General features: G+C 35.4%; 1 protein-coding gene across 1 annotated transcript in view; it reads right to left on the bottom strand.

The window, feature by feature from the left end:
• Positions 1–25,000, bottom strand: part of LOC109078772 (R3H domain-containing protein 2) — a 47,315-nt gene that overhangs the window by 10,313 nt on the left and 12,002 nt on the right. Inside the window, exons 2-14 of the mRNA XM_042759212.1 lie at positions 15,038–15,223; positions 14,761–14,940; positions 13,843–13,884; positions 11,426–11,515; positions 10,312–10,435; positions 9,511–9,589; positions 9,102–9,161; positions 8,233–8,373; positions 8,048–8,156; positions 7,883–7,978; positions 6,844–6,872; positions 1,540–1,775; positions 376–593 (exon numbers count right to left, since the gene is read on the bottom strand). Coding sequence (XP_042615146.1) covers positions 376–593; positions 1,540–1,775; positions 6,844–6,872; positions 7,883–7,978; positions 8,048–8,156; positions 8,233–8,373; positions 9,102–9,161; positions 9,511–9,589; positions 10,312–10,435; positions 11,426–11,515; positions 13,843–13,884; positions 14,761–14,922 — 1,386 coding nt within the window. The 5' untranslated portion in view covers positions 14,923–14,940; positions 15,038–15,223. The remainder of the gene's footprint in view (positions 1–375; positions 594–1,539; positions 1,776–6,843; positions 6,873–7,882; positions 7,979–8,047; positions 8,157–8,232; positions 8,374–9,101; positions 9,162–9,510; positions 9,590–10,311; positions 10,436–11,425; positions 11,516–13,842; positions 13,885–14,760; positions 14,941–15,037; positions 15,224–25,000) is intronic.

Below are 25,000 nucleotides of genomic sequence, written 5' to 3' on the forward strand. Positions count from 1 at the left end.
ACTAAATCAAACATGACACTTGCAGTATCAGCATGACAAACCAGCACAAATACAGAGAAACAACCAGCAGCAATACATGCACTCTCATATCACTCCTTAAATTTGGAATTTGCAAGCTATTAAAGTGTATAAAATATGCATATATATCACCATCATGACTCTTCTCAAATGACATTGTGTTTGGGCTTTTGTGCTTGTTTTGACTTTGACTAATGAAAAAAAATATGTATTTACAAAATACCTTCTGCCTTTATTTTTAACATTAAATCTAGATATTTTATTATTTGCTGTGATGATATTTTGTAATGAATAACTGTTCTTCAACAGCAGCTGAGGACGAGTGTAATGCGTGTCATGAGGCTGACAGTGGCTCACCTGAGGCAGCATGTGATTGTGTGCGCTGATGGCGTGCTGTGTGTGAGTGTGTGTGTGTGCGTGTGTGTGAGTCGGGGTCGGCAGCAGCGGTGGTGGGGCTTGTTGGCTCGGGGTCTGAGGGGCTCCGGAGGGGCAGTTCGGGGGACACGGCAGGAGCCCGCATCTCTGCTGAGGCGGCTGAGAGGGCGTACAAATGTCTGGAGTGACTGTAGGAAGACCTGAGAGAGAGAGAGAGAGACAGAGAGAGAGAGCACATTAATGTTTATATGATATGATAGACAACGAGATGATCTGACCCCAGACCAGTTTGCATGAATACACAAAAGAAAACGCTCACAATTCAAATGCTCGGATGAAAAATGTCATCACTAAAATCTAATGTTTGTACTATGATACATCTGACCTGCAATAGAGCGTATAAAAATATTACAATAGTGTTATATTCCTATGAAAATAAGACATTTGAAAATAAAAATATATTCTAAAATGTAACTTAAAATTCCATCAGTTATTCCTGTTATTCATTTCCCTTCAAAAATAAACAGTTTAATGTATTTTGCATAATGAAAAAAAAAAAACACAACCAGCCAACCAACCAAATAAATAAATGAACAAAATATATATCTATATTATTTTTACTTGTGAGAAATATACCTGGTAAATAAATACATACATATTTTTTCCCCCATTTTATTCCTGTTTTGGGAAAAGAAATGAAATTAAATAAAGTAAAGTTTTATCCCATGGAAGTTGTTTGGGAAGAAACATAGTAGGGAGAAATAAAATGTAATGAAATAAAGAAAAATAAAATAAAATGAATTAAAAAAAAATATTTAAAAAAATAAATAAAATTAAAATAAAACATTAATTAATTAAAATAAAATTAAAATAAAATAAAATAAAATAAAATTCCAAGCAAAAACTAGTATTTGCTGAGTAATGTATGCCGGAACGAGATGTCTTGTTTTTCAAATTTGTAGCGCCAAAAACTTCTAACTCTTTTGTGAAAACACTTTAAGATGCAACAAGCAGGATTTTGGCCCTCTGCATCCGCGTTCTACATGAGTATAACATGATCATGGCTTTGATATGACAGATTGCTGCTACACTGTGCTGACAGAGGACAGTCTTCTCAAACACAATCAGCAAGGGTGTGTGTGTCACCTGTGCGGGAGCCCCTGGCGCTGCCCTGCGACCCCTTTGTTATGAGTGTGTGTGTGTGTGTTACCCGTGCGGGAGCCCCTGGGCTGCTGGCTTTGGTGACCGGAGGTCTGAGCGTGCGGTTGGAGCTGTCCGAGTCTGTGCTGCTCCACGGACGCGGCTCCAGGCTCTTCATGTCGCTGTCGGTGCTGCTCTGGCGACTGCTGGACGCCCGGCTGGAGCTTTCCCTGTTACCCCTGCGGGCGGGACGAGAACACACACAGAGCTGTGTGAAAACAGACAGAGACACTCACGATGGAGTTTTTCTTGTTTTCCATGCGGACGTAAAGAGACATGAACATGCAGATCCAAACTCGGTTGCAAGGAGAAAAGTGCTGACAATAAACACAAACCTGAACATTAAAGACACACATTACAAAGACACGGAATACAGACCAGGGCTGCACCGTACAGCCAAATCCACCACGCCTGCATTTAACACAACAGCGTGGAGTGGAGGTATGGTTTACACTGCTGCTCATGCAGTCATGCACGAGGATTTTCTAGTTTAAATGCACATTTAAAAACTACTTAATTCAAACATTTGCTTGTGTAAATTATGGGTTTTATTTACCGTGCAGCCCTACGACACACACACACACATATATGTAATGCACTGCCCTCCTGCACAAGAGAAGCTGTCCAGAAAACCAATTGTTAATCTTATGTAAATGGTTATGTTTATTTATGTGATAAAGATAATAATAAATCATTCAATAGGTCAGTAGATGTTTATGTGTATTTTTATGTTAAAGATATTCAACATGCTGATGCCAGATGAATTATTTCCTAACGGGATCCGGGACTGGAGCAGACATTCACGTTCTAGAGCATCTTCTGGGTGCTTTTCCATATTTTGCACATAGAATACTAAAACTGCAGAACAGAAAACTACTGGGAACAAACGCACAAGTTTTTGCAAGATATACAGAAAAAGGTGATGAAACAAAGCATTTCATTTTATAATCTAATGCAACAAATGTGATTTTGCATCAGTGAAACGATTAAATTAGATTCACTCCAGCACAAAATTACCAGAATAAGGTTAATAAATAGTGTCTTTGACTGGACGAGAGACCTCAAAGGCAAAACCAGGACTTGTTTATAAATTTAATTTATAATTTTTACTATCATGGAGTCTAAAACTATGGAGGCAGGCTTCCACCACATAATTGCAATTTATCTAAAATTAAATTTGTTTATAATTTTTTGTATTTTATATTATATTAATTTTGAGGATGGTTTTAAGAATTTAATTGTGTTAACACAATTGTGAGTTGTGAACTCGAATTACAAGCTGTAAACAGACTGTAAACAGAATTGCGAGATATAAACACAGAATTGCAAGCTGCGAACAATTGCGGGCTGCGAACAGAATTGCGAGCTGGGAACAGAAATGCGAGCTGTAAATGCAGAATTGCGAGCTGTGAACAAAATTGCAAGCTGTAAACAACTGCGAGCTATAAATGCAGAATTGCGAAATATAAATGCAGAATTGCGAGCTGTGAACAGAATTGTGAGCTGCGAACAGAATTGCGAGCTGTAAAAGCAGAATTGCAAGATATAAACGCAGAATTGCAAGCTGCGAACAGAATTGCGAGCTATAAACCCAGAATTGCGAGATAAACACAGAATTGCGAGCTGTGAACAGAATTGCAAACTGTAAACAACTGCGAGCTATAAATGCAGAATTGCGAGATATAAATGCAGAATTGCGAGCTCTGAACAGAATTGCGAGCTGCGAACAGAATTGCGAGCTGTAAATGCAGAATTGAGAGATATAAACAGAATTGCAAGATATAAACGCAGAATTGCGAGCTCTGAACAGAATTGCGAGCTGCGAACAGAATTGCGAGCTGTAAATGCAGAATTGCAAGATATAAACGCAGAATTGCGAGATAGAAACGCAGAATTGCGAACTGCAAACAGAATTGCAAGCTGTAAATGCAAATGCAGAATTGCAAGATATAACCGCAGAATTGCGAGCTATGTGAGATACAGTATAAACACAGAATTGCAAGATATAAACGCAGAATTGCGAGCTGCGAACAGAATTGCAAGCTGTAAACAATTGGGAGCTATAAATGCAGAATTGCGAGCTATAAATGCAGAATTGCAAGATATAAACGCAGAATTGCGAGCTGCAAACAGAATTGAGAGATATAAACACAGAATTGCAAGATATAAATGCAGAATTGCGAGATATAAAAAGAATTGCGAGCTGTGAACAGAATTGCGAGCTGTAAATGCAGAATTGCAAGATATAAACGCAGAATTGCGAGCTGCAAACAGAATTGCGAACTGTGAACAGAATTGCAAGCTGTAAACAACTGCGAGCTATAAATGCAGAATTGCGAGCTGCGAACAGAATTGTGAGATACAGTATAAACACAGAATTGCAAGATATAAACGCAGAATTGCGAGCTGCGAACAGAATTGCAAGCTGTAAACAATTGCGAGCTATAAATGCAGAATTGCGAGCTGCGAACAGAATTGCGAAATGTGAACAAAATTGCGAGCTGTAAATGCAGAATTGCAAGATATAACCGCAGAATTGCGAGCTGCTAACAAAATTGCGAGATATAAACACAGAATTTTTCAGTGTTCCAGTCAATGTAATCAATCTTCTGATGCACAATGTGTTTGATCTCCTGCTTATGGGAATCCCCAACAGAATGAAGCATCTTCTGTCAGATGACCCTGTGAACATTTGAACACGGAACTAACACATGTCTGTTATGAACCCTAATTCTACTGGGAAACCCAACAAACCCTGCAATCTGTGAGTTTCTGGGCTGTGTATGTAATTAATGAATGAGCTATTTTAAGAGGCAGCTGCACTGTCTATTTTAGAGCTGCGCTCACTGAAGACACGCAACGCTCCACTGCTCCGTGACATTTGCTTTCTTTCATCCACTCGCTCCCACATTTCTCTTCATAATCACGAGGATGAGATCTGGAATATGATGCAGTAACGTTACGCATTCAACACAGATGCAGAAAGAGACTCCAGAAATGCGACAGTGGCGTTATTGTGTTACACGAGGAAACATCACACACACAAAGGCATCGGTCATACTGTTGTAGCACGGCAAGCAACCAACAGATCCAGAACGTCCTGTTTTGTAACCATAGCGACTGGCAGGACTGGGCGGTATGATGGGATATAGAGACTGATGGCAGATTCAGCTGTATTTGTGGGCAGGACAGCATGTGGAAGTGATGAAGAAACACGGATTAATGTGAAAAACAGGATGAGTTAAGGGGTGAAAATAACGCACAGATTAGTTAGAAAATGTGAATATGGCTCATCCAATCAGAATTTAGAGTTTAGAGCATCTGTTTTTATATACATTATATATTACAACCCATTAATACTTTAGATTTATACTAAAGAAGTTTATCTATCTATAAACTAAAATATATTAATGTATAAAAGTGACAATTAAATGTATTTATTATTATTTTTAATTACAATAATATGCATTTAAATATATTATCGTTATTAACAGAACATTAATTTAATTATATAGTAAATGTTAATAACAATAATATTTTAATATATTAAATGAAATGGAATAAATATATATTTAATAATTACTATAAATATATATTTAATAATAACTTATTATTCAAATTACTACATTTGTTATTATGAAATGTATTCATAAATGTTTAATTTTAAATAATTAATTCACGGGGTTATATATAAATGGGAAAAAAATACATACAAATAATTATTTATTAAAAAACTTTTTTTTTTTTAATTTGCTGAATCGTGACATTCATTCAATAATTCTATATTAAATGAATGTTAAATGTAAATTTAAAAAATGTAAACAGTAATATTTATTCTTATAATAAAATATATATTTAATACATATATTATTTTAATTATTATTTTATATATATATATATATATATATATATATATCTATATATATATATATATATATATATATATATATATATATATATATACACACACACACACACATACAATTATTAGACTACATTTATTATTATTATTTTGAAATGTATTCATACAATATTCAATTGTAAATATATAATTTACTGGGTTATATATACATAGGCAAAAAGATATGGTTATTAAGTATAAAACAAATTTTTAATTCTATGTTTTTTGTTTGTTTGATTTTGTTTATATTGACTGATGTTGTGTGGTTAGTGTTTTGTCGTTACCACCGACCTCTAGTGACTGACCAGTTTCTCTCTCTCGCTCTCTCTCACACACACACACACACACACAACAAAATGCGGTTGCATGTCAGAGTGCAGTGATGTTGGTCCTCTTCCAGAGACTGAAGTACACAGCAGCCATGCACGGGCCGACAGTGCACTGAGCCAACGCAAAGCAACATACACTCACCACCGAGACGCAGTGCATACACACACAAAAAACACACAAAAAAAAAAAAAAAAAAAAAGCACAGAGTGTACGTCTGTAATTTGAATTCTGTTTTGGGTTTTGGGGGGGTGGGGGTCAGTGGACAGTCTGTAGGGTCACATCGGAGAAAACAGTGTCCGTGGGTTACAGGAGGAGTGTGTGTGTGTGTGTGTGTGTGTGTGTGTGTGTGTGTAGGGGACCCACACATGAAAAGTGTTACAGGTCTAGAGGAAGGACTGCTGTGATTCTTACTGTCCTTCCGTGAAAGGAAAAGAAATGCACACAAAGCATCATTGCTGATAATGCAATGTTTGAAAACATTTGTTTTCGTGTGATGTATTCATCACTATTGTTTATTCTGATGATTTAAACGCGTCACTAAGCTCACATTATCTACAGACGGATACACAGACGAAGGGTTTTTGACCAGTGAGTTGTGACAGCTGTGAAATCATCAACTAAACTGAACAGTAAATTAATTCACAGCTTTTTTGTAAAAACAACTAAATAAAAATCTTGCAAAAAAAAAAAAAAATGTATATTTAAAATAGTTTGCTGAATATTAAATTGTTACACTGTAAAACTGCATTCCAGTATTATTTACATCAGAGATAAAAAAAAACCGTAAAATAATAATCATCATAAATCATAGTCACAGTTATTTAAAAAGAACATTGTTGTAAAAATGATAACACTGTTTTCCAGCATTAAGCACTTTTGTAAAAGTTAATATTTTTTTGAGCTTTTGTAAATTTTGTATTAGAGAAATAATAGAAATCTTGCTAAAAATAAATACTGAAAATAGTTAATTTGTTAAATAGAGATTCATGAATTTGATTATTTATTTTTTGTATTTTCTGTTATCATTGATGTATCCATTCTGTGAGGACTGCAATGAAAAATTAAAAGGTATGAACATTAAAGTACAATAAAAACTTATTCTGCAATGAAAACTAATGCACCTCACATTTCACCGAGACATTTAATGTGCATTCTGACATTTGTTTGGCGTGCAGATTCCCCTTTCTCTGTATGTTTCTCATTTTTCTCACCCAATTACATTTATTTTTTTTTTATTTGGTGCAGTTTTTTTTTTCATATTCATATTAGTAAATTATTAAATGTAACTTCCCATGCAGAACTGAAAATGATAACTTGATAAATTGATAACTCAAAAGAATGATTTATTAACCATTCGTTTTAATTTAAATGAGGATGCATCATTAATTCGTTCAGTCGGTTTATCATTTAGGTATATAGTAGACTTATTATTATTATGATTATTATTAATATTAAAACCATGGAACATGGTTTAATTATTATTTAAACACGTTTTAATTCATAGAAAGGAACAAATTATAAAAAGTGATCTTTAAACACGTTTTTTTTGGTATATCATGCAGGGCTCTGTATAAAGTAAAAAAAAATATATTTTAAAAAAGGACAGATTATGAATAAGTGTGATTATGATGACAAAATGTGTGTTAGAACTAGGTGTGTGTTAGATTTTAGTTTTACTTCTATTTTTATTTCATTTTTTATAAATTTTTTTTTATGTATTTAATATTTTTTTTATGGCATGATGCACACCTCATAAAATGCATGTTGTGTATTTTTAGGTGATGTATTATTATGATTTTTTATTATGTTGTTATTATACACTGATTAATTTCATTATTTCTTTTAACTTTAGGCTATTTTCAAGTGAAAAATGTCACAATTCCAGCTCTACTGAGTTTTTGTCTCTTTGCGCCACCTGGTGGTGATCCACAGAAAACAAGCTGCTTTGACACCATCTCTATTGTGAAAACCGCTATAGAAATTAATAATGAAATTGAAATCTGGCCAGAATGCACGTGTGTTTTTGAGTGAAGCATTCCTAAAAGCCAGTGTACGTACTTCTCGTGCAAATATGCGATCTCTGACGCGCTGGTACTCCTCCTCTCGCTCCTCGATGGACTTACTGCGCCGACCGTCCTGCAGCGGTACCCGGATCTGAGACGCGAGACCATCAGAAACACGACTGAAATGTGACGACAGAGTGAAACCGTGCGACACACAAACCTGATTATCGTCCTTATCCATGCTGGCATCGTCTCGCTTCAGGATGAACTTCTTCTGGAAGTCCATGTTGCGCTCATCTTTAATGTGCTCAGAGAACCTCTGCTCGGGGCTGAAGCACACAGAAGGTATGATTACTTTAATAGACCATGCATTACGATCCCTCCCATCATCCACCGCTGTCTTACATGCGTGTGTTGCTGGTGTTTTTTGTTGTTATTGTTTTTGATGTTTGGTTTGCGTTTTTGGCATGGTTGTGTTGGATGCGAACAGTATGCGGCGGCATGATGTGGTATGATGTGATTTTATGAGGTTTCTTATACTGATTACTGAAAAAACAGATGCAAAAACAACCTTAGTACAAAGAAATTACATGCATTTTCCACAGCAGCAACAGCCTTCACTATAATAGCAGGAAAAACTGAACATAACTGTTTAATAATTAATTATCCTTGAAATCCATGCATATAAACAACTGCAATAGAGTGCAATGCTCACAAACACCAGAAGGGGGCAACAAATATTAAATACACAATAAAGGAAAAAATAGCAACACTAAGGCAGAAAAGAGATGTATTCTCATATACACACTTTAACAATTTCAATTACATATATTTTCATGTATAAAAATTTAAAATAATTTATGAGAATATCTATACATACAAAATATGTTATTATTATTTAATTTAATTTAACATGCTCTTTATATTATAATATATAAATAATATTATATATAATACAAATTGAACATAAATTGAACTAATAATTGTACAAAATATATGAAAACATGTATATTAATTATTATTATTATTATTATTATTATTATTTTACATTTAATTAATTCTGACTTAATATAGATAGATATATTATTTATATTATATAATAATATATAAATAATACATTTTAACAAATTTAAACTTTTACAACCACACCTATTTGTATGCATAAAAAAAAAATGGATGTAAAATAGTAAAAACTATTATTATTATTATTATTATTATATTTAATTTAATATGTAATTTATTTTAATTAAATATAAATGAATATATAGACTTACTTCTCATCATTAATGAACTCCAGGATATCCTGTTCCAGCTTCAGCAGCATCATTCTGTCTCTAAGAGTAAAACGGAGGATTTACAGCTAAAACTGACGCAGAAAAATGGATTTAAAAGCATTAAATGGAGATCGACGATGCATTCAGATCCACATACTTCACTATGTTCTTTGCTGATGATGGACAAGTGAAAGTGCACACATTATCACAAACTCTTTCTCTCTGTACTGAAATCCAGGTTCCTTCAGCACACTAACTACTATGATTTAAGCCTCACTTCTTCTTGTATACTTCTTAGGACAAAGAGTATGTGATCTGGGACGCAGCCAGCAAAGAAAAAGCCGAGCGTAACCAGAGACCGTGTCTGATATCAGTGTTGTGTCTGAACGTCAGACGGAGGCTGTCGTACCTGGGATTGTTTTTCAGTGTGTTCACCAGGAACTCATGCACATCAATCCCTGTGGAATCAGTGTATTCCTGACTGGAGTCTGGAAGAGAGCGGAAAACGGAGTCAGAATCAGATGTGAACATCACTGTGAATTCAAGTCATCAAGTTCAATAGAAGCCATTATTTTTCAACTTTTTGCAGCATTGCAATACTTTGTTGCACTTTTTCAGCGCCGCTAGTTTCGGAAGTATTATTCCCGTTCATTTTTCCCACAGGAATTCATTTTTCAAGTCTTCATTAAAGAGCTATAAACTATGAACCAAACCAACCAGCTTTAATGAGCGAAAGAACTACAATCCCATGAAGGACTGCAAATGACTCAATCGAGTTAAAAACGACTCATTTAAAGTTACTGGTTGTATCTATAGAAGCGATACATTTAAGTTTATTGCGAAATATGCACTTCTATACAAATATTTCAGTATTTTGAGAGCATTTTAGCGGTGCTCTTTTGCATACTCTACTCGCAGTGATTCTCTGATTGGTGCAAAGCATCATGGGTAATGTAGTTTTTCACCACAAATTCTGCTTATTGTGTGATTATTTTAAAAATACGCTGAATTAACGTGAACGAATGGGTTGAACGAAAGCATATGCAATTGATTAACAACCTCAGAGCTCACAACAGGTCTGTCTTTAATGGTTTATCAATTATTGCTAAAAATCAGCTTCCCTTTGGAGAAATGAATGGATTTTTACTTCCACAACAGACTGTTGAGCTCTTTTGCATTGTATCGCAATAAAGGAACTTGAGCGTCTTACCGCGCGAGAGCATCTTGCGTGGAGTTTTATCCTTCTTTTCCCTCTCCTCATCCTCGTACTCGTCTTTCGAGGATTTCTCCTCCTCTTTATCAGACGGACAGCTGATGTGAAGCTGAATGATGTCTTCAAGGGCCGAGTCAGATTAAACAAACAAAAAACATGAATAGGGATGCACCGATATGAACATTTTGGCCGATACCGATAACGATAATTCTTTATATTTGTAAGCCAATAACCGATATGTTGGCCGATAAATCTAAATCCAAATTTTTATCATTTTTGAGTGCCTGATTACAAAAAAAGTCTTCTGTTTAAGCTGCATAGCAACTACTTAAACAAAAAACATGAATAGGGATGCACCGATATGAACATTTTGGCCAATACCGATAACCGATAATTCTTTATATATGAAAGCCAATAACCGATATGTTGACCAATAAATCTAAATCAAAATTTTTATAATTTTTGAGTGCCTGATTACAAAAAAGTTTTCTGTTTAAGCTGCATAGCAACTACTCAAACAAAAAACATGAATAGGGATGCACCGATATGAACATTTTGGCCAATACCGATAACGATAATTATTTTTATATGAAAGTCGATAACCGATATATTGGCCAATAAATCTAAATCAAAATTTTTATAATTTTTGAGATGCTTAATTTTTGAGTGTCTGATTACAAAAAAGTTTTCTGTTTAAGCTGCATAGCAACTACTCAAACAAAAAACATGAATAGGGATGCACCGATATGAACATTTTGGCCGATACCGATAATTCTTTATATATGAAAGCCAATATGTTGGCCAATAAATCTAAATCAAAATTTTTATAATTTTTGAATGCCTTTTGAATGCATTTTTGATTACAAAAAAAGTTTCTGTTTAAGCTGCATAGCAACTACTCAAACAAAAAACATGATTATTAATGAACGTATTCTAACAGTGGCTTCATAAGAGGTTCGATTGCCGTTCGCAGCTGTTACAGAATCAATTCTAGTGAGATTAGAAGTATTTCACTTGCACAGCCTACACATCAAGCTTTCTAAATCATGAAGGTCTCTGAGTTTTGGTCAATAATGCACTATTCTTCACTGATAAAGCCGCCGGAGTTTACCTGTGATTCTGGAGGACCATCGGTCGAAAACGGTCCTGATGATTCTTCACAAACTGCAAGACTCCTCACCAACTTGAGCTTCGCATTCGACTGAGACAGAGAGGAGAAATGCAGGACCAAGAAGGTTCACAGACATCAGCAACACAACCAAGATGCAATAAACGAGGTGAAGTTATATTTCAGGCAAATGGAACAGAAAAACAGCTGTTAGTTTTGAATACTGTCAATATGAAATCACATTTGAGTCGTGAAAACTTCTGCATTCGTAGCCTTTCATTAAAAACACAGCATTTTTCTGCTGATGCAAACGAGACTGTGACAGCGAGGAATCATATGCTGTATTTATGTGACTAGTACAAAGGGTAATTAGTAATGGGAAGCGCTCTGACAGCAAGCCTGTCAATTAAAGAATCACGATGAGAAAGTGAAATCTGAAATTGCCCGATGCATCTATTTTATTCCAAAAGCACTTAAAAATACATCATGCTGAAAGCATCATTTCAGACACCCTAAATAGGAACTGGCCAGAAGGGGTTAAATATATGTTTTCAATCAGATTCTAGATTTTAATAGAGAGTCCTGCATTATTTCCTGCTGAATGTTTTACTAATGTTAGATTATAGACATTAATGCTTTGGAAATGTTTAATTTTGTTTATAAGGGATGGTTAAATGTGATCTGAGCGTACATGTGTGTGTGTGCGCGTGTGTGTGTTTGTAGAACATCTGGTAAGGACTAGGCATGTAAAGTTTAACCGCAAGTTGAAAATATATTCAAATATGTGACGATTCAAATCGGTTGAGATGCTAAACAAATCACGATTCATTTAGTGGCAGGAGTTTATATGAATGTGTCTCTGAGGAGAACTTACTGTCTTTAGAAAAGTTTAGATGGTATTTTTCTTTTCATCTTGTCTCTGTATGAAGCACATTAAAGTTCATAAGTGCAGCGCTGCTTTGTTTACAGCTGTAACCAAGGAAACGCTTTAAGCTCCACCTGCTGCAGTGTTCACAAGTGCTTTGTTTACAGCGGTTACCAAGGAAACGCTTTAGGCTCCACCTGCTGCAGTGTTCACAAGTGCTTTGTTTACAGCGGTAACCAAGGAAACGCTTTAAGCTCCACCTGCTGCAGTGTTCATAAGTGCTTTGTTTACAGCGGTAACCAAGGAAACGCTCTTTAAGCTCCACCTGCTGCAGTGTTCCTAAGTGCTTTGTGCTTTTACAGCGGTAACAAGGAAACGCTTTAAGCTCCACCTGCTGCAGTGTTCCTAAGTGCTTTGCCCCCTTTTACAGCGGTAACCAAGGAAACGCTTTAAGCTCCACCACCTGCTGCAGTGCTTTCCTAAGTGCTTGTTTACAGCGGTAACCAAGGAAAACGCTTTAAGCTCCACCTGCTGGCAGTGAGAGTGAATCTGCGTCTCGTTCAGCTCGTCTGCTGTTTCAGCATCTTGCCTCAGCTGTTTCTATAGTTTCACAAAACTGAAGTCAAACCATTCTATTTTTGCTTCAAATTTCTAAATTATACAATCTAATTTAGATTAAAAACTGCTCTATTTTTGATTTTTTGAGTTTCTTTTTTTTTTTGATGATTATTAGTTTGTTTTTTTTTTTGAGTTTTTTCTTTTATTTGTGTTACTTATTTATTTGATTTGGGGCTTATTTGAAAATTTCAATTTAGTTTTGTTATTCACATTTACATTATATTTACATTATATTTATTTAGCAGACGCTTTTATCCAAAGCGACTTACAAATGTAGAAGCAATCAAAACCAACAAAAGAGTAATAATATGCAAGTGCTATATTAGTATATTATTATAATGTTACATTTCAATTTCACAAGCAATAATAAAAGGACACATTTAGTTTATAATTTGTCTTTAATCTCATTTTGTAAAAAATAAATTGTGAATCGAATCATGAAATCAAAAACGTGAATCCAATCGTGAGTTGAGTGAATCATTACATCCCTAGTAAGGACACTTGGCAGGTTTGCCAACTAGTGCAAAGGCAACAGAACTGAGCGAGAGGTCGACAGGAAAAGACTCTCACTTTCGTCTCTGCATTCATTAAAAGGACTGGTCTGGTTTCATATGCATCTATAAATGTATCCTAAATACACCTTCCAACATTTAAGTTATTTTAACAAACCATAAATGAATATTTAACATACAACTTCAAAATGCTTTTTTTAAAGACTTGGGAAACTTTGAGACTTAAAGAACCCTTTAACCCAAGTCCTCTATTAATGCACTGACCACCTATGTTTTATTTAATTACATTTTTTAATATATTTTTGGATAACGGTGTTATTTATTTATTTTAATTGCGTACAATTGAGATGTTAATTATGATTTTTGCATTGAAAAGTAATGTATAAACAAGACATGCACATGCTGTGTGTCGTTGCACGCTTTACCTTTGCTCGTTTCCTAGTGTGGCCGTGATTCTGACAGCGCCGCTGCGGGGAAAGCCCAAAATATTTATTAGTGACCATTTAAAATCATTCACTAATGATTAACTTCAGCACCAAACAAAACCTTCATGGGAAAATGACAGACACTTCACAGAAAGTAGCTGACAAATCACATGGAGAAAATGCATTTTATTCAACATCAAGGTTTACTTGTGTATCAGGGAAAATATATAAAATATAATATATATTTTTTGGCAGATCCAACAGTTTTAGATCGAGTTTCGCATGTCAAGGCATAAAACTTTTTAATTAAGCTTTGACAAGTTTTAACCTGTTCTACTCTCATTAATGCTGAAATCTAACTGTATGTACACTACTATTCCAATCTTTTTCAAAGAAATTAATATTTTGATTCGGCAAAGATGCATTAAATTGATCAAAAGCGCCAGTACAAACATTTATAATGTTAATAAAAGATTTCCATTTCAAATAAATGCTGTTCTTTTGAACTTTCTATTCAGCTGTGAATCCTGAAAAATAAAAACTATCACTGTTTCCATAAAAATATTAATGTTTTTAACACTGATAATAATTAGAAATGTTTCTCGAGCAGCAAATCATCATATTAGAATGATTTCTGAAGATCATGTGACACTGAAGACTGGAGTAATGATGCTGAAAATACAGAAATAAATTACAGTTTAACAGAGATTCACATAGAAAATATCTATTTGAAATTGTAATAATATTTCACAATTTTAGATGTATTTTTGATCAAACAAATGCACCTCTGATGAGCAGAAGAGACTTTTAAAACAATAAAACATCTAATTGTGTGAACGCTAATGTAGCTGTGTCTCTAAATAAATGCAGATTTGAGGAAAACAGTAAGGGACTTTTCCTAGCATCTCTGTTTCTCACCTGTGCGTCCTGGGAAAGGTTGTCGTCAGGTTCTGTGCTGTCGGAGTTGGTGTCTTTTGCGGGTGCCGTCGGGCTGCTTTTGCCACGGATGCCCGCGGAAGCATCGGTGGACAGAGAGCCGTCGCCCTCCTTCATCCCTTCGGGAGTGAAGACCACAGACATGATCCCTCAAAGCAAACCCTGAACCACAGACGGACACACACCACGAGCGCGTGAGGAGGAGGAGATGCAGCACGAGATGCAAAAATATATCTATGGGTCATCAGCCAGTCTTTACCTGACACACCTGGGCTGTAGTGTGATGGTGTGTGTTCTTCTGCGCGCGCGCGCGTGTGTGTGTGTGTGTGTGTGTTCCTATGGTTGAGATGAAGGCGAGGGGGACGTCATGGTGAACGAGCGTCTTCTCGGTTTCCCTGCATCCTGTTCAATGTTCTTATCCACACAATCGTCACAGCTCCACCTGCTGGAGAGAAACACTGCTTAGATGAGATGGAAAGCACAATATAAACAGAGTAACTCACAGCTGTAGCTGCTGGAGATGAACTCTGCTTTGGTTGTTTAAATGTGAATACAGCAGAAGACGCTATGAATATCTCTAGAGCTGAATGTATCTGCGTGTGTACTGAAGAATGTGTAGTATATACTGTACATCGCCTACTAGGTTAAAAACAGTAGTGTGCAATAATAAACACAGTGGTCACATGACCTCATCATCAAAACCAGGATCAGAATGAGCTTTACTGCCAAGAGCGTTGAAGCGCAAAAGAAATTTGTCTTGGTTACAGAAGCATCCGGAACACAGTAATACAGCAAAATAATAAATCCAAACATTTGTAAAAATTTATAAAAATAAAAATACACAAATAAATAAAATAAATCTAATAAAAATAAAATAAATGAATAATATATATTAAATATAAAATTTTAATTTTAATAAAAATAAAAATACATCAAATAAAATAAAATATAATAATTATTAAAGTAGTAAAGGAGGAGAAGGAATGATGTTTTTTATGATGTTATTATAAGATTTTTTGGGATTATTGATGAGAAGTTGTTGTTGTTTTTTTTTTGGAGATAATCAACGGCTAGCCATGCATTAAAGGATTTTAAATGCACGACGTGGAGGCAAAGAACCACCGAAGTGCATTTAAAATCCTTTAATGCACGGCTAGTCAAAATATTTGTGTGTGTGTGTGCAGCACAATCTGCGATCTCTCTCTCTCTCTCTGTGTGTGTGTGTGTTGGTTAGTGTGCATAAATTAAAGCAGCGCATTAATATGGAACTGTGATTAAACTGACCTGGAACTACCTGTGCATTAAACTGTTTTACTGCATACCTTCCAGCCAATCAGAATCCAGTATTCAGACAGACCATGGACTAAAGGCACTTTAATGAACATGACTGAATGCATGATTAATTTGAGTGCAACTGCCGCCAAAAAAAAATATATATATATATATATTCGATATGTTTCTTAGTATTCAATCAGACTGACATTTATATAAAGTGAAGGATGACGATATCAAAGATGCCATCGCTTCTTGTTCATTCATCATACTTGAAATAGAAGACTGCGTTGTGCATTGCATTGTGGGATACCAGTGCATTTAATGCAAGCACATTTGGCCGAATGTAGGTCATCCAGGCTTTCTGCAAGCAGAACGTTTACACACTACGCTCTGCAGAAACACGACGAGGAGAGTGACGGGATGTGATTTTTACATCATAAAGACAGGAATGACTGAAGTGTGGCATTTGAGCATTTGTCCTAAAATACATCAGACCCGTGTGTGTGTGTGTGTGTGTGTGTGTGGATGGAGGGACAGTTTGTGCACTAGGTTCAGGTTTGAGTAACTTGCCATCTGCTGTAAACACACACACACACACAGAGGAAATGTTTTTAAAAGCACACAAGTCAAAGCGCATAATGCAGCAGCGGCGTGACTGAAGCGAGAGAGCGAAGGAAACTCCAGCGCTGACGTCATACTGCAGAGAGACTGAAGCAGACGGGTGGAGAGAGCTGGGATTCCCGACTGCAGAAACCACGTCACCGGCAGCACATGACACCGCCGACCAATCATTCACACACACACACACAGACACGGGTGCTGCAGCCATCCTAAAGAATCCACTGAAGCAGATGAAGAGGATGAAGAGCTCTGAATGAGGGAGAAGAGCGTTGAATGAGTGAATCACCTTCTCTCCTTCTGTTGCCAAGGAGACACAGACGTCAGCCTCAGCTGCGTGTGTTTGAGAGATTTAAACATGAATCGGAGGCAAACACTAATGAGTGCAGGTGTAAAGTGGAGCACATCGCTCAGCCGGACCACCTTAATGGTGCTGGATAAAAATAAACCAATATCTGTCATGCACTGGCACATTATACAACACACCAGAGCAGCTGTGCACACGTGCCACACACACACACACACACACACACACACACACACACACACACACACACACAGTGACCCAGTTAAGACCGCTTTGATGACAACACACTCCATTGTGTCAAATTACCTCACCGTGTGCATTCACTGCGGTACAGGCAAATATCAGAGCACATACTCAAAAAAATATCATCTTTGTTCTGAGAAGAAAAGCATAGAATATAGTAATAAATAGCTAAAATAAATAAGGCATGTTTTACATACTGTTTACAATGCGAACACATTAAAATCCAAAATTAACTTTCTGCCAAAGGTGGATAAGAAATTTTACATTATAAAGAAATTAATACATAAAATACATACATAAAATATAAATTAAACAAATATATTTATTTATTTATTTATGGCATCTGCAAGGCAGTCTCAGTCTCTCAGAGAAACAGCATCTAACTAAATGTGAAAATGCATCATGAGTTTGTTCTTAATATATTTTATAAGGGTTTTAGCTGCTTAATGCAAGCCATTTAAAATACTAACGAAGGAGAAAAAAAGAATAAAGATGAAAGCCAGAGTTTGGAACACACACACACACACACACACACACACACACACACACACATACATATACACACACACACAAGGTCAAAATGTCTTAATAAACATCTTAAAATGTCAAAATGCATCTTTGATGTGTGAATGCAATGAATGAAAAAATGTACAAAATAATGTTAATGGTCACATAATTTTTTTTATATTGTTGGCTCTTTGACGAATTGCTTCTGTTCTGCTTTGGTAAAAATTGCCTGCTAAATGCACAAATGTAAATGAAATGTGACCGGGACATGTTTTCATGAGATTCACTCAAAACAAACTGTTCGCACACAAGAAGAAAGAGAAAGTCTCAGAATGAGAGAGAGAAAGAAAGCGAAGGACTTCTTGAGATGCTGCGCTGTGATTTTATAACACTGCCTGTGTGTGTGGGCAGATGCTGTGTGTGTGTGTGTGTGCGCGCTCATTGATGGTCAGATCACTGTAACGCACTGAACTGCAGGGAAAATGCGTCACAGAAGGATTCCCTGCTTTAACAGATCGTGCTGCGAGCGACAGAGCAGACTGAAGGACGGAGCGATTGAGGAAACCAATAATGAGAGAAGGGAAGGAGGGATGGACTGAAAGAACAGCAGAGGAGGGAGAGATGAGTCAGAGTCGGTCCCACCGGACTGAGTGGGCTGAGAGGGGGAGGATGACGTCACATGACCTGACGATACCAGAGCGAACGAGCACTACACAACCTATAGAGAGAGAGAGAGGGGTGGGTCCGCAGGGGGTCCCGTCTCCAGATCATAACCTCAATCAATCAGACAGATCAATATCTCTACACACAGGTTCGGCACAATACAGCACAAGAATCTGCTGGTTTGTTTCAGTTCCCAAAAAATGCACAAGTAATTGTTCATTAGTGTGAATTCTGGTGATATTATGTTTTTTTTTTTTAATTTTTGTAAATTTGTAAATTTAGAGCATTATATATGGTGTTATTTTACCATTAAATTTAACCAAAGAGTTGCCAGCAGCCACTGAGGATTTTTTCCATACTATGGAAGTCAATGGCTACCGCTTACTATTTGGTCAACGATGACAGAATCTTCATTTTTGGATGAACTATTCAATCCTGCAACACTGATCTTAAGATGCACTTTAAAACCCTTTTAAACATGAGAAGAAAAAAAAGAAAGAAAAAGCTTTTCTAAATTTCTGCCCAAAAGTTCTTTATTATTATTATTATAATTATGTTTATGTATAATTTTTTATGTTCACTTGTATTGTTATTATTTTATTCTATATCTCACACTTTCTAAATGGTCATATAATGTTCTTTATTGGCTCTTAATTAGCTTGTCATTGTTTAAAAAAAAAACAATTTCAATTTAATTTGGTAATGCCATCATGTATTTTTCTTTTGCCAAAAATCATATTTGCTATAGAACTCACTACTGTATAAGTTTACCCGTTTATGATAACGTCTACGTCTTAGAAACCCTTAATTTATTTTTGTTTTGCCATAATGTATTATATATATATATATATATATATCTATATATATATATATATATATATATATATATATATATATATATATATATATATATATAATTATTATTATTTTTTTTGAAGAAGCAGCATTTCTGGTTACCCAAACAACCTTTCAGCAAACAGTTCTTAAAAGAACCATTTTAATAATCTAAAGAACCTTTTTCTACACAATAAAGAATCTTTGTGCAATGCAAAGGCTCCCCAGATATTTACAGCTCCTCATGAAATCACCAAAGAACCACCTTTATTTTAAAATGAGATTAACACAAAACAACTGAAATTAAATGCACACTTAATTTACACAATATTTGCTCAAAAGATAATGCAACAAACTCAAAACTGCATCCTTGCATGCTTTTAAACACTAGTGAAGGATGAATCCATAATGTGTGTTCTTCCCAACCTTCCTCTTCAAAACTAACATCTGAGCATTTATGTACACAAAAGCCACAAATTCAATCAAATGCACTGAAACTTTTGTCTGCTGGTGTCCAGATACATACGCATCGCTACAGTGCGTTACACAATCAGACAAAACTCTGATCAATAAGAATACGAACTCGGATCCAGGAATAACACAAACAGCGCTCTGCTGGACCAGCATGCATCAGTGGACGAGCCGAGGCTGTGTGGGAGAGATATCGTTCAGCCCATCTTTTATTCTCTAAATATAAGTGTGTCAGGTTCAAATCTGGGCCTGTTTTGGCTCCCATTACGAGCCTTATGCAACCCTCACTTGAGACGGAGAGAAAATTCTCAATGATGAAACTGACGCCCCATTGGACGAGGCCTCCGCCAATAGCACGAGGAGCTCCATGGCAACAGGCTCTGTCACCAAGAGAGAATAGATCTCCCTCCGCCCCATGTGGTGCACATCTGCCCCATACCCCAATTACACAACACACACACACACGTGGAAACAAGCTCTGTCGTCTGTGAATCACCCCAGTTACCCGAGTGTGTGTTCTTCACCTCGTCACGCCCATCTCTCTCTTTTCTTTCTATTCTTTCTTTGTGTCTTTGTCGTTGTGTTGTGGGGATTAAGGTATCTGCGTTCCTTCTGGACTGACACAGGTAGTAGGCGACATAACAGCCAATAACGTTAGCTATTTCTGTACCAGCGCAAGCAGAAACACAATCAAGACTTCTGACGCCAGAACACTGGTTTGCCATCGTCAGTTAAATCTCAGTCAATTACCGCCGATAAACGATGAGCGTGTGACGTCACTAATCAGCGCTTTACATCATGATCATACTTCTTAAAGACTAAAGGCTCGTTCTCATCAAGAGCGATAATGTGATCAATATATCACAGACCGCAACTATAACATTAACAACGCACATTTCAATCAGAATCCATCTGACTTTCAGCTCAAGCATTTAAAGCGGAATATTATAGTAAACCTTATCGTTGTTGGTGTGAATGTGCCTTAACTCTGGTCGAATATGTTAAACATGAATACATTAAGAGATAATTGCTCGCAAGTTTATAGTTTTTAAAAGCTTTTGTGGTTTTGGACTCAAGAAGATGTTCAATGTTCATCAAATCCAGGGTTATTATAGTTAACTAAGACAAAAAAATAATATTTTGATTCAACATTGCATAATTATATAAAAATGGGTATTAATGTTTGTTTTTTATTTTTAGAAAATTAAACATTCATATACGATTATTTTTTTTTTTATGAAATTATGCTCTAAATATGCAACTAAAAGTGCCAGTAGATAGTCTTAATGAGTGAGTCACTGAATCGTTCACTCAACCGATTCATTCAAACGGCTCATTCATTCAGAAACGAAGCAAGTGCTGTCTTTATGAATGAGTCACTGAATCACTGACTCACTTGATTCGTTCAGAACCGTGGATTCATTCAGTAATGACTCACCTCTGTGTTGCTCAGAGACGCTCTGCCGCTTCTTTTAAGAAACTGAGCAAAACAGACAATATTTTCTAAAATTCGATGATTATTTTGTTTTTTTTTTGTTGTGTTGTTTTATTAATTATTATATCTTCTGTGATGATGGTATTTGTTAGGAAAAGCAGTAATTTTATGATATCGCAAAACTATATCTTTTTTTATGATATTATTGCTTTATAACAGGCTTTATCACATTCGTCCTGCTTCATGTTCATCAGCAACTGCATCAATATAAGATGACGGACAGGGTACTGCGTTAAATGCATTAACGTGTTATTTTTTCCATTTTTAATTGCCTGAAATGAATGCATTAAGTCCTATATGTAAAGCAATGATTTGAAATGGCTGACTGAGCCCGTTTCAGAGATGTAGCGGTGCCCTCGGTGACGTGTTTAGCCCGCTTCACGCTGCGCCACGCCATCTGCTCAGGTACCACTGTATCCCACCCTTTCACTCTCCTTCCTACAGCTCCAGCTCTCTCGCTGTGGAAAAACACGTCTATTTTCATCCATCCTCCTGCTGCTTCAGCCGAGAGAGACAGCAGCAAGACCTTCAAACAACCGTTTAAAACAGAGATTCAGAACAACACATCGAGGATTATTGCATTAGCCTGGCATATGCCACGGACTCAAACCAGCAGCAACCGAGCGCCGCTCAATCTGACCGCATGAATGAGTGTCCAGACAACACTTCACTGTTGACCACTAGAGCTTGTGCTGATACAATCGCCTTTAACACCACTCTTTTCCTCACAAAGACTGAAGATTTTGCAAAACATTGAATATTCTTGATATTTATGACTACTTCATTCTATATTACAATACAATCTATACTATATTTGAAACTATACTGGAGTTTTTTATTTTCTATTTTAAATAAATGCTGTTCTTTTTAACTTTAGTCCTGAGAAAAGCATCACATGTTCCAAAAAAAGAAAATATGAAGCAGCAAAAACTGTTTTCAACACTGATAATAAATCAGTATATTATTATGATTTCTGAAGATCATGTGACACTGAAGACTGGAGGAATGATGCTGAAAATACAGCTGCGCATCACAGAAATAAATTACATTTTAAAGGATATTAAAAGAGAAAACCATTATTTTAAATGGTAATAATATTTCACAAAATTAAAAAAAAAAAAATTCTATTCCTGATCAAATAAATGCAGCCTTGATGAGCAGAAGAGACTTCTTTAAAACACATTAAATATCTTACTGATCCCAAACTTTTATATATACTGTTATATATGTAACTTTGAACAATTCCATGTAGAGAAACATCAAATTTCATCAAAAGGATGCTAGCTATATCATTACGCCTTTGCATTGATTTGTTATTTATTTAAAGACAATAAGCACAATAAGACCAGCAACAGGATCATAATGACGTTTAAAGTGAAAACACCCATGTTTCAGGCCAGGATTCACTGTAATACACACACAGACGCTCAACTGCTGCTACTGTATAATATATTATTAACACACTATCCGCTGATTTCACATTAGGACCGTACATGAGAGGAAAGCAGTGAACCGGAGGACTTTGAAGCCAATTACACAGTTAGCTGCTCTCTATTGATTTTTCCCTTCTTCTGACTCAATCTCTCCTCTAGCAAACACACACACACACAGAGCAATTACACACAATTATACTGCTTTTTCCCACGGTTGCTCATTAGTATGCAAAGGAGACACCAGCTATCAAGTACACAGACAGCACAGATAAACAGACCCCCAAACGACTGGGACGCTCACAAACTACGAGTTCATCAGGAAGAAAACATCAATCATCTCAACGTAAAACCCTTCATGCCTAAATGATGAAAGAATAGTGAATGCATATTATGTACTTAATGCAAGCGGTGGTATAGTAGTGATGAATAATTCGTTGTTGTGATTGATGATTTCATTTTTGTTTGTTAATGACTGATGCATTTTTTTCTCGAACACGTTTGTAATAGAAGCATACAAACAGCCAAAAACAAAAAAAAAGCACTACCTTACATTAAATTTTATTTAATATACATATGCACAAGTGTTTATTTACACGCAAGCAGCTCATCTGCGTTGTAACTTCAGTTATACTGTAATATTTTTTTAAATTAAATACTCGTTTAAGTAATATATTTTATTTTGTATCTTTTTTTATTATATAAATAATAATAATAATCATTATTATTATTATTATTATTATTATTTATAACAAATTATATATTTTATTTAATTTCAATATTATTAGTATTGATTATTAATATAATAATTATAATAATAAAAATAATTTATTAGTACAATTATTTCTTAATATCCCTTGTTAAATATTTTTATTTTGTATAAATATTATATAAAATCAATATTAAAGATTATAATAATAATAATAATAATAATTATTATTATTATTGTTGTTATTATTTATGTTACTTTTTATTTATTGTATATATTTAATTAATGTTTTAAGTAATATATTTTGTTTAATGTTTATTTAAAAAATATAAATTATTTTATAATACATATTTTTTATGATTCAGTGTTTTTTTTTATTTTCAAAGTATCATAGAAAACATGTTACAACAAATGATTTTAGTTTATTTTTGTTACTATTGTTATTATTATTATTATTATTATATTAAGACAATTGATATAAAAACCTATTTTTTGTCAAATTGTGTAACCCTACAAACAAGCACAGCAACATAATCACAGTTTTTTTTTTTTAATCAGAAAAACCTATTAAATTGTCCTCAAATTGTGCAGCCCTAATACAGAATTAACTTCTATTTGTCATTCTGCAGCAGATCTGACGGTTTAGAGCCAATGAGGACGCGACATGTCAAGCGAGAAACTCAAGCACACTGCTACACACCAGCAATGATGCAGAACCATCCAGATCAACAGCACAACACACACCCACAGAGGACCTGAAAGAGAGCAGGCTGATCAAACGCCTCCAACTTCAACACACATGCAGATCCTAGTCTACGAAACGCTCATCACGTGGCTTCTCATCTTCTGGAGTCTACCACAGCCCTAATTCCCTTATTTTACGATGTATAGCTGCTGAATAGCATACTAGATCGAGTATTTGCACTAGCTGTCCAACACCTTCTCCAGTGAACCACACTCGTTCAGCAGATCGGTCATTTATCGTAACGACTGCTATAAATGGACTAGATTGTGCAAACGTGACTCCAGACTGGCTCGGTGTTAAGTCAATTGAGCTAATTGAGAAGCGCTAATTTCTGTCACAGCTCGATAACAAGATAACAAAAGGCTAAATATTTATTTTCGGGGAACATGTTGACTCAGCGATCGGACAGCTTGCGTGTCGTTGTCAGAAGCTGCGTGAGTCACGGGCAATATGTCGAGTGACTCGGTTCTTCACGATCTGTCAGCTGTTCCACGCGTCACTCGAAACGACATCATCTCATTAATATTCATGAGGACAGAGACACACGGCTGTCACACATTTAGGAGATCTGCGGGATGAGGATTTAAATGAGTTCAGAGTGAAAACACGGCAAAATATGAAATCAGTAAACGTCAGGTGAATAACTATACAGGCCTTTTTTGAGATGAGTGTGCAATTTACTAGACATAACTAAAATGACTAGCTGTTCAGGCAACTAGTCAACAAATGTATGCAATTCATTTATAATAATAGTACTAGAGAGGCACAATTTGTGGGAAAAAAATGTAAAAAATGCTAATAAAATTTTATTACAATTTGGGGAAAATACATTTTAAAAAAATGCTAATAAAAAATTTTATTGCAATTTTTCTGCTAAAAATTGTGAGTGTGATTTCAAACGCAATGTTGAAAAAAGCTCCAGATT

The sequence above is a fragment of the Cyprinus carpio genome, chromosome A6 (genome assembly GCF_018340385.1).
Source record: "Cyprinus carpio isolate SPL01 chromosome A6, ASM1834038v1, whole genome shotgun sequence".
NCBI classification, from domain to species: Eukaryota; Metazoa; Chordata; class Actinopteri; order Cypriniformes; family Cyprinidae; genus Cyprinus; species Cyprinus carpio.